Source organism: Petromyzon marinus, chromosome 42 (genome assembly GCF_048934315.1).
Source record: "Petromyzon marinus isolate PM22_M1 ecotype Great Lakes invasive population chromosome 42, UKy_Petmar_22M1.pri1.0, whole genome shotgun sequence".
Taxonomy (NCBI): domain Eukaryota; kingdom Metazoa; phylum Chordata; class Hyperoartia; order Petromyzontiformes; family Petromyzontidae; genus Petromyzon; species Petromyzon marinus.
In genome coordinates, this window is record NC_133708.1 from 1,247,270 (window position 1) to 1,266,793 (window position 19,524).

The following is a 19,524-nucleotide window of genomic DNA, read 5'->3' on the forward strand; positions in this document are numbered from 1 at the left end:
TACCCCTGCCATAGGAGTGTGGAACTTCCACCACTCAGGATTGTAAACGGAAGTTGGGCACTACCTCAATGCTCAGTCAGCAGATGATCGCTTCGACGTTTTTTACTTCGATGCAACAAACGAAACTAAACTTCAAAAGTTTAGGATCTCCCCTGTCGCCAAATCTGTAGCCGTATCGCAAGTGCTGTTAGCGAGCGCCTATTCAGACCCTAACAGTGCATGAGGGAGCGTGGGTGTTGGTAGCAAGCACCAGGCCCGGCCACCTTTGTCTTCCCGCTACTCTTGGTTACACCAACCGCCGCTGAACTCACACACCCATAGCTGGGGATCCAACCCAGGTAGCGCGGAGTGTCAGGGCCAGTGCGTTTAGCCCGGACAGTTCGCAAAGACAAAGACCCCCCCCCCCACCCCCCGTGTAGCCCACACAGACTGTTGGGGCAAGGGCTGGCACGGCACACGAGGGGGTGGGTGACCAGCACCACGCCCGCTCGCCTTTGTCTCCCTAGTTGCGATGTTTACACACCACACCAGGCACTCGTTTGAGGCTGAGTCGATCTAGGGGAGGCCCAGGGCCGGTTCAGATAATCGTCACCGGTGTTGGCCGTGAGCGGGAATCGAACGCGGGTGGCCAGGTTCATAGCGCTAACCGCTACACCACCACTCCACACACACCGACACACACACACCGACACACACATACACACACACCGACACACACACATACACACACACCCGCTACACCACCACTCCGCACACGCCGACACACACACCGACACACACACACCGACACACACCGACACACCAACACACACCAACACACACACACCCACCGACACACATACACACCGACACACATACACCGACACACATACACCGACACACACACACTGACACACACACACCGACACACACATACACACACATACACCGACACACACACACCGACACACACAAACACACACACATACACACCGACACACACACACCGACACACACACACACCGACACACACACACACACTGACACACATACACCGACACACACACCGACACACACAAACACACACATACACACCGACACACACCGACACACACACACACCGACACACACACACCGACACACACACCGACACACACACACCGACGCACACACACCGACGCACACACACCGACACACACACACCGACACACACCGACACACACACACCGACACACACACACCGACACACACACACACACCGACACACACACACCGACACACACACACCGACACACACACACACACACCGACACACACCGACACCGACACACACCGACACACACACACCGACACACACACACACACCGACACACACACACACTGATACACATACACACCGACACACACACTGACACACATCGACACACACACACTGACACACACACACCGACGCACACACACCGACACACACCGACACACACACACCGACACACACACCGACACACACACACACCGACACATACACCGACACACACACCGACACACATACACCGACACACACACACCGACACACACACACACCGACACACACACCGACACACATACACCGACACACACACACCGACACACACACACACCGACACACACACACCGACACACACACACCGACACACACACAAACACACACACACACACCGACACACACACCGACACACACACATACACCGACACACACCGACACACACACACCGACACACACACACACACCGACACACACACACCGACACACACACACCGACACACACACACCGACACACACACACCGACACACACACAAACACACACACCGACACACACACCGACACACACACATACACCGACACACACCGACACACACACACCGACACACACACACACCGACACACACACCGACACACACACACCGACACACACACACACACACCGACACACACACACACCGACACATACACTCACACACCGACACACACACACACCGACGCACACACACACACACCGACACACACACACACACACCGACACACACACACTGACACACACACCGACACACACACACACACCGACACACACCGACACACACACACACCGACACACACACACCGACACACACAGGCGCGCGTGAAAAGTATCGCAGCGCCGATAAATGTATCCGGCACACCGCAGTCATTAGCGCCCACCCGCGATTTCACACAGGGAGATGTTGCGGCTTCTTCAACCAAAATGCCACGAGGCAAGGCAATAACACAAAGAGAGGTGGGGGGAGGCGGTGGGGGGAGGGCACCTCGTAAACTGGACGCGTCGCGTGATTGAAGGTTTTGACACCGGGGCTAAAACAGTTCCTTAAGAATCCCGTCTGGATGGGGGTTGCGGCTTGTGTGCTCAGCAGGAGCAGCAGGACATCAGGGGCTCGCCACTTGCTCGCCTCGACGCCCCTCCCCCTCTCCTCTGTCTCTGGCCACAGGCGCTGTGGCGATCCGCAGTCTCCCACAGCACGCGGGACGACACGCGGTGGGGTGGACGACACGCGGTGGGGTGGACGACACGCGGCGGGGTGGACGACACGCGGTGGGGTGGACGACACGCGCTATGTACGCCATGGACTGCTACCTCGCTCTGCGCACGGCCGCCAGCAGAGCCCTCGCGCACGGAGCGGGTAATGACTCCCTACACGACTACCCTGAAACACTCCTCACACTCCCTACACCCCGAAACACTCCTCACACTCCCTAGACCCCAACACGACTACCCCGAAACACTCCTCACACTCCCTACACCCCAACACGACTACCCCGAAACACTCCTCACACTCCACACTCACCACACACTCACCAACACGACTACTACACCGAAACACTCCTCACACTCCCTACACCCAACACGACCACCCTGAAACACTCCTCACACTCCACACTCACGAACACTCCACACTCACCAAAACTCCACACTCACCAACATTCCACACACTCCATACATTCCACACACTCCACACACTCCACACTCACCAACACTCACCAACACTCCACACATTCCACACTCACCAACACTCACCGACACTCCACACATTCCACACTCACCAACATTCCACACACTCCACACACTCCACACTCACCAACACTCACCAACATTCCACACACTCCACACTCACCAACACTCCACACACTCCACACTCACCAACACTCACCAACACTCCACACACTCCACACATTCCACACTCACCAACACTCACCAACACTCCACACATTCCACACTCCACACATTCCACACTCACCAACACTCCACACACTCCACACTCACCAACACTCCACACACTCCACACTTACCAACACTCACCAACACTCCACACTCACCAACACTCACCAACACTCCACACACTCCACACTCACCAACACTCACCAACATTCCACACACTCCACACATTCCATACTCACCAACACTCCACACACTCCACACATTCCACACTCACCAACACTCCACACACTCCACACACTCACCAACACTCACCAACATTCCACACACTCCACACATTCCACACTCACCAACACTCACCAACACTCCACACACTCCACACTCACCAACACTCCACACACTCCACACTCACCAACACTCCACACACTCCTCACACTCCACACTCACCAACATTCCACACACTCCACACATTCCACACTCACCAACACTCACCAACATTCCACACACTCCACACATTCCACACTCACCAACACTCACCAACATTCCGCACACTCCACACTCACCAACACTCACCAACACTCCACACACTCCACACTCACCAACACTCACCAACATTCCACACACTCCACACATTCCACACGCACCAACACTCACCAACACTCCACACACTCCACACTCACCAACACTCCACACACTCCACACTCACCAACACTCCACACACTCCTCACACTCCACACATTCCACACTCACCAACATTCCACACACTCCACACATTCCACACTCACCAACATTCCACACACTCCACACATTCCACACTCACCAACACTCCACACACTCCACACAGTCCACGGGGCCCCGGTGGCGAAGTGGTCGAGCGAGTTCTAACCCCAGGTCGACTCAACCCATCATCTCTCCCTCAAGGATCGATAAACTCAGCACCGCCTATGAATAAAACTCACCCTCCCCGCCCCCGCCCTAGGAATGTAGAATTTACACCACTGGTTGTGAACGGGAATTGTGCACAGAACGGCTCAATGCTGCTAATTTGAGCACACCGCCATACCGCGTGGCCCTGACTGACTGTCGGGGCGAGCGCTGTTCGCGAGTAGCGCCGGGGAAGGGGGTAGCGTGACCAGCACCACGCCCGGCCGTCTTTGTTTCCCCAATGGGCGATGGACACACCGCACCGGGCACTCGTTTAAGACTGAGTCGACCTAAGACAAGGCCCAGGGGGACCGGTTTAGATATTCGCCGTCACCGCCGGTGGCCGTGAGCGGGAAGTGATCCCGGGTCGCCGGGTTCGTTACGCAGCGTGTGTGGGTAGCGGGCAGCGCGCTGCACTACGAACTCGGCCACCCGGGTTCGATTCCCGCTCGCGGCCAGCACGAGTGACGATTATCTGCACCGGTCCTGGACCTCCCACGGTGGGGCGCGCCACGGTGGCCAGGAGATGTTCACTCCCTCGCCTGGTATACAGGAAGTCGTGGGTACGGTCCCGACCCTGACGCCCGTACATGAGGATTCTGCCTCTCTCTCTCCCCGTGGTCGCGTGGATTTTTCTGCGGCTCCTACGGTTTGTTCTCTCCACGTTTAGAAACGCGCGTTTAGAGTATTTGGTTGCTGTAAATTTGCACGTGACAAGCCGCTTCGTTGGGCTATCACGTGTGGCCAGGTCGCTTCTGATAAAGAGCTACGCACATCAGCGGGACCTTACCTGGTGACATGCAAACAAGAGTTCCATCGGAGTAACCGCCCCCTCGTGTAGCCGTGCCGGATTTCATCGGTCGCCGTCTATAGCAGCACTTGCCCCAACAGCGCGCCGAAGGCTACACCGGGGATCTGTGTCTCTGTACAGGCAACGTGTCCCGAAGCTCAGAAGTGAATTGCTTGAATGTGGAGGCCGATGGGAGTGTGCTGTACTCTTTCAAAACGAGGCACTTCCGCCAGCAGGTGGGCATGTTCACCTCGACATTAAATGTGCACCTCGACATTAAATGTTCACCTCTGTATTAAATGTTCACCTATTTAATAAATGTTTGCCCAGAGGCGGAGTTTGACTTCTGTGTTCGGTGGGGTGGGGGGCAAGCGTTCGCCTTGTCCCTCACATCAGGGATAGTGGGTGCATATAATTCATACATTTATGTTTTTTCTTCATTGCTAATTACTGAAAATCAATCTTAACTTAAAGCTTTCGTGACTGCAGGAGTTCATATTCTTTGGGTCTTTCGGTAAAATCACGTAGAACACAAATATTTGGTTTCTATAATTTTTTGTAAATTTTTAGTTCTACGTGACTTTACCGAAAGACCCAAAGAATACTGAAGCTAAATAAATGTGCCCAGTTTAGGGGGGCATTGCCCCCCCACCGCACCCGTGACCCCACCGCAACTTCACACATGTCAGTTTACCTCTTCATTAAATGCCTAACAGTGCACACCTGGCATCTCTCACACCTGGTGCCTCTCACACCTGGTGCCCTCACACCTGGTGCCTCTCACACCTGGTGCCCTCACACCTGGTGCCCTCACACCTGGCGTCTCTCACACCTGGTGCCTCTCACACCTGGTGCCCCTCACACCTGGCGTCTCTCACACCTGGTGCCCTCACACCTGGCGTCTCTCACACCTGGTGCCTCTCACACCTGGTGCCTCTCACACCTGGTGCCCCTCACACCTGGTGCCTCTCACACCTGGTGCCTCTCACACCTGGCGTCTCTCACACCTGGTGCCTCTCACACCTGGTGCCTCTCACACCTGGCGCTCCTCACACCTGGTGCCCCTCACACCTGGCACCCCTCACACCTGGCATCTCTCACACCTGGTGCCTCTCACACCTGGCATCTCTCACACCTGGTGCCCCTCACACCTGGTGCCTCTCACACCTGGCGCCCCTCACACCTGGTGCCCCTCACACCTGGTGCCCCTCACACCTGGTGCCTCTCACACCTGGCGCCCCTCACACCTGGCGTCTCTCACACCTGGTGCCTCTCACACCTGGCGCCCTCACACCTGGCGTCTCTCACACCTGGTGCCCTCACACCTGGTGCCCTCACACCTGGTGCCCCTCACACCTGGTGCCTCTCACACCTGGCGCCCCTCACACCTGGCGCCCCTCACACCTCACACCTCGTGCCCTCACACCTGGCTCCTCGTGCCCTCACACCTGGCTCCTCGTGCTCTCACAGTACACTTGCATGCGTTTTCATTGCGTGCGTTTTCATTGACGACTGTTAATCGGCAGCTCGTTCGTTCGTTGTGCAATGTGCCAAATGTAGTGAGCCCGTACAATCTCGACGTGTGTGTCTTTGTGCTTTTTCTTGTTGCTGTGTTCACGGATCTCGCGTGTTAAACAGCCCGGCAACGAGACCGTCATCCGTGTAACAAATAAAATAAACTCAGTGATGATTACAATGATGGCACGGCAGCGCTATCTCAAAAAAGCGTTCAGGCCAAAATCTCATGCGCGCCGCGGTGGCGAGATGTTATCTCCCTCGCCTGGTGTGCAGGAGGTCGTGGATTCGATCTGGACCCTGATGCCTAATGTATATTTGGTGTCTCTCTCTCTCCCACCCTGATCGCGTGGATTTTTCTCCGGGGTTTCCCTCCACATTTAGAATGATGCGCTTCGAGTATTTGGCTGCTATTAATGTCGACATCATAACCCACTTCGTTGAACTTTCATTTGTGATAGCCAGGTCGCTTCTTACTAAAACAGCTATGTAGCTGAGTGGGCCTTACTTGGTAAAATAAGCATTATTTAGTAAAAGTGTGTTTTACAGCTTTGAAACATCTGGCTTGGCTCAGTGGCGCTGCGCGTGGCTCACAAGCGGAAGTTCGCCAGTTCACATCCTGGTTGGGGTTTGTCTTGGCCCATCATACCTCCTCCCTCTGGGATCGATACAACGAGAACCACTTTGTGGGAAAGTCGCCAGTGGTTGTCTTATGGGACGACCGACTCACCCTCGCCATAGGATTGTGGAATTGCCACTACCTGGGCCTGTAAACTTGGGATGAGCGCGTGCTCGATGCTCACGTACTGTTTTGCCTTTCTGCTGGCGTTTTCTCAACACAGCTTTGTCGTTGAATGTTGTGAATGGCCACTCGAATCCGATTTGACTTCAGGTCTCCGGCAAGAAGGTTCGCTGCATCGCTCTGTACGACGCCAAGAGCAAGGAGAATAAGGTGACACGACCACGTCCACACGGACACGTTCACACGGACACGTTCACACGGACACATTAACACGGACACGTCCACACGGACACATCCACACGGACACGTTCGCACGGACACGTCCACGCGGACACGTCCACGCGGACACGTTCACGCGGACACGTTCACACGGACACGTTCACACAGACACGTTCACACAGACACATTCACACGGACACATTCACACAGACACATCTACACGGACACATTAACACGGACACATTCACACAGACACATCCACACGGACACGTTCACACAGACACATCCACACGGACACATTCACACGGACACGTTCACACGGACACATTCACACGGACACGTTCACACGGACACGTCCACACGGACACATCCACACGGACACATCCACACGGACACGTTCACACGGACACGTCCACGCAGACACATCCACACGGACACATTCACACGGACACGTTCACACAGACACATTCACACGGACACATTCACACGGAAACATTCACACGGAAACATCCACACAGACACGTTAACACGGACACGTCCACACGGACACATCCACACGGACACGTTCACGTGGACACGTTCACGCGGACACATTCACACGGACACATTAACACGGACACGTTCACACGGACACATTAACACGGACACGTTCACACAGACACGTTCACACGGACACATTAACACGGACACGTCCACATGGACACATCCACACGGACACGTTCACACGGACACGTCCACGCAGACACATTCACACGGACACGTTCACACGGACACATTCACGCAGACACATTCACACGGACACATCAACGCGGACACATTCACACGGACACGTTCACACGGACACGTCCACACGGACACATTCACACGGACACATCAACGCGGACACATTCACACGGACACATTCACACGGACACGTTCACACGGACACATTCACACGGAAACATTCACACGGACACGTTCACACGGACACGTCCACACGGACACGTTCACACAGACACATTCACACGGACACATTCACGCGGACACATTCACACGGACACGTTCACACGGACACGTCCACACGGACACGTTCACACAGACACATCTACACGGACACATTAACACGGACACGTTCACACAGACACATTCACACGGACACGTTCACACGGACACATTCACACGGACACGTTCACACGGACACGTCCACACGGACACGTCCACACGGACACGTTCACACGGACACATTCACACGGACACGTTCACACGGACACGTCCACACGGACACGTCCACACGGACACATTCACGCAGACACGTTCACACGGACACATCCACACGGACACATCCACACGGACACATTAACGCGGACACATTCACACGGACACGTTCACACGGACACGTTCACATGGACACGTTCACACAGACACATTCACACGGACACATTCACACGGAAACATCCACACGGAAACATCCACACGGACACGTTCACACAGACACATTCACACGGACACGTTCACACGGACACGTTCACACAGACACATTCACACGGACACGTTCACACGGAAACAACCACACGGAAACATCCACACGGACACATTCACACGGACACGTTCACACGGACACGTTCACGCGGACACGTTCACGCGTACACGTTCACTCGGACACATTCACGCGGACACATTCACACAGACACATTCACGCGGACACGTCCACACGGACACGTCCACACGGACACGGACACGCGGACACATTCACGCGGACACGTCCACGCGGACACGTTCACGCGGACACATTCACGCGGACACATTTACGCGGACACGTTAACGCGGACACGTTCATGCGGACACGTTCACGCGGACACATTTACGCGGACACGTTCACGCGGACACATTCACGCGGACACGTCCACACGGACACGTCCACACGGACACGTCCACACGGACACATTCACGTGGACACGTTAACGCGGACACGTTCACGCGGACACGTTCACACGGACACGTTCACGCGGACACGTTCACACGGACACGTTCACGCGGACCATAATAAATACGGATCGTTGGCACAGCTCATTCGCGTACGTCGTTAACATCCACCAATAAACGTGACCCCGATCACGTCGATGGCACTCGATTGGCATGCGGCGACGGTGCAATGGCAGCGTTTGTCGGTCGAGTGTTGGGGATTGGAGGGCCGTCGTGTGTTTACGGTGGGGGTGAGGTGCACTACGAACCCGGTAACCCGAGTTCGATTCCCGCTCATGGTCACCAACACCGGTGACGATTATTTTAACAGCTCCTGGGCCCTCCCCTGGGTAGACTCAGCCTGAAATGAGTTCGTTGAGCGCTGTGTAAACATCGCCACTGGGAAGACAAAGGCGGTCGGGCGTGGTGCTGTCCCTCGTGTGCCGTGCTAACAGCACTTGCCCCAACAGTCTGTTAAGGCTACGCGGGGGATCTTTGTATTTGCGGGCGGTGGGGTGGGGCGTGAGGCTGGCATCGCACCTCGGACGCGACTGAGCGCTGCGTTCCCATCCTGCCCACCGCCAGGTCCTGCACGCGCTCCAGGGAGGAGGAGAAGGAGGAGAAGGAGGAGCAGGAGAAGGAGGAGGAGAAGGAGGAGAAGGAGGAGAAGGAGGAGGAGAAGGAGGAGGGGACGTCCTGAGCGGCTCCGTGAACGCGCGGCACTCGCTGCTCGGTGCGTGCGCCGTGCGTTGCCCTCTGCAGCATCTCTTCGCCACGCGCGTGTGTGACTGTGTGTGTGTGACTGTGTGAGTGTGACTGTGTGTGTGTGACTGTGTGTGTGTGTGACTGTGTGTGTGTGACTGTGTGTGTGTGTGTGACTGTGTGACTGTGTGAGTGTGACTGTGTGAGTGTGACTGTGTGTGTGAGTGTGTGTGTGTGACTGTGTGTGTGTGACTGTGTGTGTGTGACTGTGGGTGTGACTGTGTGACTGTGTGACTGTGTGTGTGTGACTGTGTGTGTAACTGTGTGTGTGTGACTGTGTGTGTGTGACTGTGTGTGACTGTGTGTGTGTGTGACTGTGTGTGTGTGTGACTGTGTGTGTGTGTGTGTGACTGTGTGACTGTGTGTGTGACTGTGTGACTGTGTGACTGTGTGTGTGACTGTGTGACTGTGTGTGTGACTGTGTGTGTGCGACTGTGTGTGTGTGACTGTGTGACTGTGTGTGTGTGACTGTATGTGTGTGTGTGACTGTGTGTGTGTGTGTGACTGTGTGTGTGTGACTGTGTGTGTGACTGTGTGTGTGTGTGTGACTGTGTGTGTGTGGCGCCATGGGGAGCGGCCAACACCGGTGACGATTATCTGAACCGTTTATGGGCCTCCCCTAGGTCGACCCAGCCTCCAATGAGTACCTGGTGCGGTGTGTAAACATCGCCCACTGGGGAGACAAAGGCGGCCGGGCGTGGTGCTGGCCACCCACCCCCTCGTGTGCTATGCCGGCATTAATAGGTGCTGCTCGCTATCAGCACTTGCCCCGGCAGTCTGTTAAGGCTACACGGGGGATCTTTGCCTTTGTGCCGATCGCCCTCGATCAGCTTTCGGCCATCGGCCACTCAGGCTGACTCGGGACGTTTTGTGGAACGTCGCCGGAATGTCGCAATGGAAAGTTGCTTCGCCTGCCGAAATGTTGCGATGGTGGCGACATGGCCGATGGTGCCGCTTGTGACTGTGCCGCCCGTGCCAAACGCCGCTGCTGCTGCTGCTGCTCCCAACGCATCGTCGCCGCGTTTGGTCACCACGTGACGACTTCATCAATTGGCCGCGTCCGTTGGAGGAGCGTGCGCGACATTTAGCTCACGCCAATCTGACCGACAAAATCAGCGGTGAATTGCAATTCAGAGGGTGCTTCACAAAAATGTTAACGCTTCCGAGAATTTGCAACAACGCCACGAGAAATGTGCTGCCTCCGTGCTCTTGAGGCCACCTCGAGAAGATTCCAGGTGTGCGTTGACAGTGATGGCGAACAAGTGCAGACTCGTTGACTTTTTGAAGCTATTAACATACATTTGTTATCACGTTACAGCGTATTATTATCCGTTATTTTTCCATAAAAAGCACCCTGTATTCGTTCACGAAAGCCCACGCTTTATTTCAGATTGATTGATATTTGTGAACAGTTTTTTTTACGTCTTGTGCAATGTCCTTGTCTTGCTCTGATTTATATTGTCTTCATTGTTGTACTTAATTTAACGGTAGAGCTACTCCTCTACTTACGAACACTCGACTTACGAACACTCGACTTACGAATTTTCAGAGATAAGAACAAACCTGTCCATATGTCCAGTTGCCTGTTCGGACCGAGACTCGTAAGGTCAACCACCACGCAAAAGATGGTGGTGTTGGCATCTACATCTACGGAACATGAAGAACCAGTGGCATCTACATCTACAGATTATACAACTTTTTAAGCCATTCCTCATTTTGAGTGTACATGCCGTACAACATATTTGGAATCGACGGGAGAGTAAAATTGGACTTACGATCACAGTGACTTACGAACAGACCTCTGGAACCTAACTCGTTCGTAAGTAGAGGAGTCCCTTCATTTGCTTTTGTTTTGGGTTACCCGGAGTCGCTCTTGCAATGGAGACTCTCTCCCTGGTCTACTGAGTCCTCACCTCGGTCAAACTCAATACACCTGGAGGCTCTGTTCGCAGTAGGATCAAGACAAGTCAAACATCACTCTCTCCGTCAGATTAAGAGTGTGGCTCTCTATGGGGACCTCACTCCTACCAGACCAGAGGTGCCCGCAGACTCTGGGCACATTTGCGTGCGCGTCACCAATGAGGAATCCCACCACTGGCTCCGCAGGGCTGTAACCGCGCGCCAATGCCTTCAATGCCGCCCACGTGAGCGGGAATGAGTCTGCTCGCAGTGGGCGCGACGCGGTTCCGCTCGCCCGCTCGCTCGTGGTTCACCTCCCTCCCTCCCTCGCCGCTCGCCGCACCGCGTGTCCGCACCGCGTGTCCGCACCGCGTGTCCGCACAGCGTTCGTGACGGGCGCCGCCACCTCCACCTCCACGGGCGCCGCGCGCCCCGAGGATCCCGCGGGGTCCTCTTGGTTCCAACCCCCGGCGGAGCGGCCGGCCTCGACGGAGTCGCCCGGCACGGGAGGTGAGGAGGCAGCGGGCGGCCCGCTGCGGAGCGCTTGCCCAGCGCTCGCACACACACGTGTACACACACACACGTGTACACACACACGTACACACACACGTACACACACACGTACACACACACACGTACACGCACACACGTACACGCACACACACACGTACACACACACACGTACATACACACACGTACACACACACACGTACACACACACGTACACACACACACGTACACACACACGTACACACACACGTACACACACACACGTACACACACACGTACACACACACGTACACACGTGTACACACACACGTACACACACACGTACACACACACACACACACGTACACACACACGTACACACACACACATATACACACGTACACACACGTGTACACACACGTACACACGTACACACACACGTACATACACACACGTACACACACACGTACACACACACGTACACACACACACACGTACACACTCACACGTACACACACACGTAGACACACGTACACACACACACACGTACACACACATGTACACACACAGGTACACACACACACATATACACACGTACACACACGTGTACACACACGTACACACACACGTACACACACATACACACACGTACACACACACGTACACACATACACATACGTACACACACACGTACACACACACGTACACACGTACACACACGTGTACACACACGTACACACACACACGTACACACGCACACGCACACGTGTACACACACGTACACACACGCACGTATACACACACACGTACACACACACGTACACACACATACACACACGTACACACATACACATACGTACACACACACGTACACACACACACGTACACGTGTACACACACGTGTACACACACGTACACACACACACGTACACACGCGCACGCACACGTGTACACACACGTACACACACGCACGTATACACACACACGTACACACACAAGTACACACACACGTACACACACGTACACACACACGTACACACACACACGTACATACAAGTACACACACGTACACACACGCACGTATACACTCGTACACACCCACACACACACGCCGACGCAGTCAAACCGTAGCTCGTTCGACTTACATAGGGACCCATAGACTCACATAGAGTACCATAGACTCACACAAAGACCCATAGACTCACATAGAAACCCAAAGCAGCACATGTATTGAGTTGTGATTAAGCCGGGTTCTTAAGTGTAGCGATGTGATGGTCTCATCCCGGTCTCCAATGACAACACATCTTTAATTTGAGTTTTTCATGTAATTCTCTATAGTACTTCTGTGACATCTGCTTCCGTGGGCCGTTCTCTAACACAAGGTTGACGCGTCGCACGCTGCTGCCACCATTCAAAGTGGACACGTCACGTGTCTCACCATGCTACCAATGGTAAAAATTCGAATCCAGCGGCCAACCTGGTTAATGCAGCGGTGGTGCGATATTAATGCTTCGCGCCATCTGCTTCACTCGACGGTAGAGATCCCGTGAAGTTATTTGGAAGAGAAGGCCGCTGTGTGCGGGGTCATGGTCCACATTTGACAAATTTGAGAATGACATCGCAAATGATAAAAAAACCGATAAACTATTTTTGTTTTGTTTACCAGGGAAGGCCCACTGAGCTATGTAGCTCTTTTTCAGCAGCAACCTGGCTATCACAAATGAGAGTTCAACAAAGTGGCTTATCATCGCTTGGAAATGTATAGCAGCGAAATGCTCTCAACGCGTGACGTTGATTATTAACGTGGAGGGAAAATCCCGGAGGACCCGGAGTAAAAAATCCACGCAACCACGAAGGTAGGGAGAGACACGCAAACTCCACATATACAGCAGCAGCAGGCGTCAGGGTTGGGATCGAACCCACGACCTCCTTCATATCAGGCGAGGTAGTTAACATCTCCTAGCCACCGTGATGATGAGAGAGAGACACGCAGACTCCACATATACAGCAGCAGCAGGCGTCAGGGTTGGGATCGAATCCACGACCTTCATATCAGGCGAGGTAGTTAACATCTCCTAGCCACCGTGATGTTGATGAGAGAGAGAGACACGCAAACTCCAAATATACAGCAGCAGCAGGCGTCAGGGTTGGGATCGAACCCACGACCTTCATATCAGGCGAGGTAGTTAACATCTCCTAGCCACCGTGATGATGATGAGAGAGAGAGACACGCAAACCCCAAATATACAGCAGCAGCAGGCGTCAGGGTTGGGATCGAACCCACGACCTCCTGTGTATCAGGCGAGGTAGTTAACATGTCCTAGCCACCGAGGCACCCCAGCGGAGTTCTGGGGCGCCCGCTTTGTGTTGCAGCGCCCCCCGGGGCCCGCGCCTTCGTGGTGGAGCTGCCCGGAGGGAGGCCGAGCGAGCTGCAAGTGGAGGGCGACTCCAGCTGGTGCCAGGTGAGAGCCCCTCGCCGGCACCCCCCGGCCTCAACGATTCTTCCCCTTGTCACTCACTTAGGGTGGCGCGCGCGTCTGTGTGTGCGTTGTGTGTCTGTGTGTGCGTGTGTGTGTCTGTGTGTATGTCTGTGTGTGCGTGTGTGTATCTGTGTGTATGTCTGTGTGTGCGTGTGTGTGTCTGTGTGTATGTCTGTGTGTGCGTGTGTGTGTCTGCCAGGAAAGGTCCTGGCAAGGATTATTCAACATCGCCTTGCCAGGCACGCTGAGGAAAGGCTTGCGGAGCCCCAATGCGGTTTCAGGAAAGGGCGGTCCTGCACAGATGCCATATTTTCTGTCCGTCTGCTACAGCAGAGGTGTAGGGAATTCCAACAAGACCTACATCTCTGCTTTATTGACCTGGTCAAGGCCTATGATACCATAAGTAGGCCTGGGCTCTGGGTTGTTCTTCGTGCTTTTGGAGTACCTGACCCTCTGATCACGATCATTAAGGACCTTCATGATGGTGAGCGGGCCCGGGTAAAACTACGTGGCCGGGAGTCAGAGCCATTCCCTGTACACCTTGGGGTGCAACAGGGATGTCCTCTGGCTCCCACATTATTTAACATCTATTTTGACCACGTAGTTCGTGAAGCCTTCAATAGCTGTACCGGGGGAATCTCCATATGGTACAGATATAATGGGAGGCTGATCGATGCCCGGGTGCGGTCAAGGGATGGCTCCCTATTGCTCAACCACGTTATGTATGCTGATGATTTGGTAATAGCTGCTCATTCAGAGGAGGAGTTGGAGACGCTGCTGCTGAGACTGGAGCGTGCCACTAAGAGGTGGGACCTTACCATCAGCCCCACTAAAACTAAGCACCTGCCTGGGTATTTTGTACCATCGGACACTCCACCCCCACAACTCCCAATCGGTGATGGGGCAGTTGTGGAGAGAGTGGAGAGTTTTCCATACCTGGGCAGTGTGCTTATGACTGGCTCCAGTTTAACAGCAGAGGTCTCACTCCGAATCAGTCGAGCAGCAATATATTTTCATCGGTTGCGTAACGCTGTGTGGAAGCTACCTGGTCTGTCGCTCCGCACTAAGCTTCAGGTCTTCTCAGCCACGGTCATTCCCTCCCTTCTCTACGCTTGCGAAACGTGGACCCCCCTAATGGAACATCTTCGCCGGTTAGAAACATTTTGGCTGGCCTGCCTATGATCCATCCTGGGTTTAACCAGACTGGATTGTGTGAGGAGCTCACAAATTCTTGAAAGATCTAGGCAAGGTCCCATCGGTGAGCTCCTCCGGCGGGGAAGGCTGCGTTGGCTGGGTCATGTAGCCCGCATGCCCAGCCACCGCATGCCGAAACAGCTTTTGTTTGGCCGGATTGAGGGGGCTAAGCGGGCGCGGCACGGGCTAGAGAAGAGATGGAGTGATGTGGCACAGGGGGACGTGGAGCTGAGTGGACTTGCCGATGACTGGTACCAGCGGTGTCAAGATCGGCCTCTGTGGAGGAGGCTCGTGAAGGACGCTACTGGGCAGTTGGAGGCAGTCGCCCTCCAACAACAACGGAGGGCGGAGGAGCGACGCTCACAACAACGAGCGGAGCGCCGGGTGGCTAAAGCACAGCAGGTTGCCACAGTAGGGGGCACAGGTGGTGCATCAGCCAGTCATCTCAGTCAGTCGACCCGTGGCACCTGGGTCTGCCCTGTGATCTCCTGCCAGCGGGCGTTCGACACTTCACGTGGCCTCAGGGTGCACATAGCCTGGCACAAGCGTCGTGGTGACGTCACCGCCACTTAGTGGCGAATGGCGGTTGTTGTTGTTGTGTCTGTTTGTATGTCTGTGTTTGCGTGTGTGTGTCTGTGTGTATGTCTGTGTGTGTGTCTGTGTGTATGTCTGTGTGTGCGTGTGTGTGTCTGTGTGTGGGGAGCGGTAGTGTAGCGGTTAGCACGCTGCGCTATGAACCTGGCGACTCGGGTTTGATTCCCGCTCACGGCCAACATCAGTGACGATTATCTGAGCCGGTCTTGGGCCTCCCCTAGGTCGACTCAGCCTGAAATGAGTACCTGGTGCGGTGTGTAAACATTGTCACTAGGGAGACAAAGGCAGTCGGGCGTGGTGCTGGCCACCCACCCCCTCGTGTACCGTTCCGGCCTTCATAGGTGCTCGCTAACAGCATTTGCCCCTACAGTCTGTTAAGGCTATATGGGGGATCTTTATCTTTGTTTTTGTGTCTGTGTGTATGTCTGTGTGTGATCCAATCTCTGACCCCAGGAACAGGTTTGCAGATTTGCTGAGCATTTCTGTGAGGTCCTGGGGGAGGGGAAATCCCTCAGCCAGGAAAACATCGTGGCACAAAGTGGGGATTACCCTGCTGAAGCTGCGGTGCCTCAAATATTGGAACAAGTCACTCCATGTGAGTGGCTGGCTGAGGTGCCATCTGTTGAGGAAGTACTGAAGGCGATCCGGAGTCTGAGACCAGGAAAGGCAGCGGGCAGAGATGATCTCCCAAGCGAAATGCTGAGGGAGGGTGGCATTTGTTCCCAGACTGCCCTATATGACATCATAACAACAGTCTGGACCACTGGACGGGTTACGCAGGATTGGAAGGGGACCGCACAGACTGTAACAACTACAGTGGCATCTCACTTCTCAGTGTGCCGGGAAAGGTCCTGGCAAGGATTATTCAACATCGCCTTGCCAGGCACGCTGAGGAGAGGCTTGCGGAGCCCCAATGCGGTTTCAGGAAAGGGCAGTCCTGCACAGATGCCATATTTTCTGTTCATCTGCTACAGCAGAGGTGTAGGGAATTCCAGCAAGACCTACATCTCTGCTTTATTCACCTGGTCAAAGCCTATGATACCATCAGTAGGCCTGGGCTCTGGGTTGTTCTTCATGCTTTTGGAGTCCCTGACCCTCTGCTCACATGCATTAAGGACCTTCATGATGGTGAGCGGGCCCGGGTAAAACTACGTGGCCGGGAGTCAGAGCCATTCCCTGTACACCTTCGGGTGCGACAGGGATGTCCTCAGGCTCCCACATTATTTAACATCTATTTTGACCACGTAGTTCATGAAGCCTTCAATAGCTGTACCGGGGGAATCTGCATTTCGTACAGATATAATGGGAGGCTGATCGATGCCCGGGTGCGGTCAAGGGATGGCTCCCTATTGCTCAACCACGTTATGTATGCCGATGATTTGGTAATAGCTGCTCATTCAGAGGAGGAGTTGGAGACGCTGCTGCTGAGACTGGAGTGTGCCACTAAGAGATGGGGCCTTACCATCAGCCCCACCAAAAATAAGCACCTGCCTGGGTATTTTGTACCATCGGACACTCCACCCCCACAACTCCCAATCGGTGATGGGGCAGTTGTGGAGACAGTGGAGAGTTTCCCATACCTGGGCAGTGTGCTTATGACCGGCTCCAGTTTAACAGCAGAGGTCTCACTCTGAATCAGTCGAGCAGCAATATCTTTTCATCGGTTGCGTAACGCTGTGTGGAAGCTACCTAGTCTGTCACTCTGCACTAAGCTTCAGATCTTCTCGGCCACGGTCATTCCCTCCCTTCTCTATGCTTGCGAAACGTGGACCCCCCTAATGCAACATCTTCGCCGGTTAGAAACATTTATGCTAGCCTGCCTATGATCCATCCTGAGTTTAACCAGACTGGATTGTGTGAGGAGCTCACAAATCCTTGAAAGATCTGGGCAAGGTCCCATCCTTAAGCTCCTCCGGCTGGCAAGGCTGCGTTGGCTGGGTCATATAGCCCGCATGCCCGGTCACCGCATGCCGAAATAGCTTTTGTTTGGCCGGATCGAGGGGGCTAAACGGGCGCGGCACGGGCTAGAGAAGAGATGGAGTGATGTGGTACAGGAGGACGTGGAGCTAAGTGGACTTGCCGATGACTGGTACCAGCGGTGTCAAGATCGGCCTCTGTGGAGGAGGCTCATGAAGCACGCTTCTGGGCAGTTGGAGGCAGTCGCCCTCCAACAACAACGGAGGGTGGAGGAGCGACGCTCACAACAACGAGCGGAGCGCCGGGTGGCTAAAGCACAGCAAGTTGGCACAGTAGGGGGCACAGGTGATGCATCAGCCAGCCATCTCAGGCATCTTAGTCAGTCGACCCGTGGCACCTGGGTTTGCCCCGTGACCGCCTGGCAGCGGGACACTTCACGTGGCCTCAAGGTGCACATGGCCTGGCACAAGCGTCGTGGTGACGTCACCGCCACTTAGTGGCGATTGGCGGTTGTTGTTGTGTTGTGTGTGTATAGAGCAGTGATGGGGAGCGGTGGTGTAGCGGTTTGCGCGCCACGCTACAAACCCGGCGACCCGAGTTCGATTCCCACTCACGGCCCACACCAGTTACGTTTATTTTACCCGGTCATGGGCCTCCCCTAGGTCGACTCAGCCTCAAATGAGTACCTGATGCGGTGTGTAAGCATCGCCATTGAGGAGACAAAGGCGGCCGGGCGTTGTGCTGGCCACCCACCCCCTCGTGTGCCGTGTCGGCCTTCATAGATGCTCGCTAACGGCACTTGCCCAAACAGTCTGTTCAGGCTATACCGGGGATCTTTGTCTTTGTGTAGAGTA

The 19,524-nt window shown here is 54.7% G+C and overlaps 1 protein-coding gene across 3 annotated transcripts in view; it reads left to right on the plus strand.

The window, feature by feature from the left end:
* The first annotated feature begins 2,323 nt into the window (after window positions 1-2,323).
* GSAP (gamma-secretase activating protein) overlaps window positions 2,324-19,524 on the plus strand; it is a 62,706-nt gene continuing 45,505 nt past the window's right edge. For all 3 annotated transcript variants that reach the window (XM_032969685.2, XM_076073412.1, XM_076073411.1), the window contains exons 1-6: window positions 2,324-2,671; window positions 5,060-5,154; window positions 7,326-7,385; window positions 9,921-10,068; window positions 12,381-12,506; window positions 14,859-14,947. In XM_032969685.2, coding sequence (XP_032825576.2) covers window positions 2,605-2,671; window positions 5,060-5,154; window positions 7,326-7,385; window positions 9,921-10,068; window positions 12,381-12,506; window positions 14,859-14,947 — 585 coding nt within the window. In that variant the 5' untranslated portion in view covers window positions 2,324-2,604. The remainder of the gene's footprint in view (window positions 2,672-5,059; window positions 5,155-7,325; window positions 7,386-9,920; window positions 10,069-12,380; window positions 12,507-14,858; window positions 14,948-19,524) is intronic.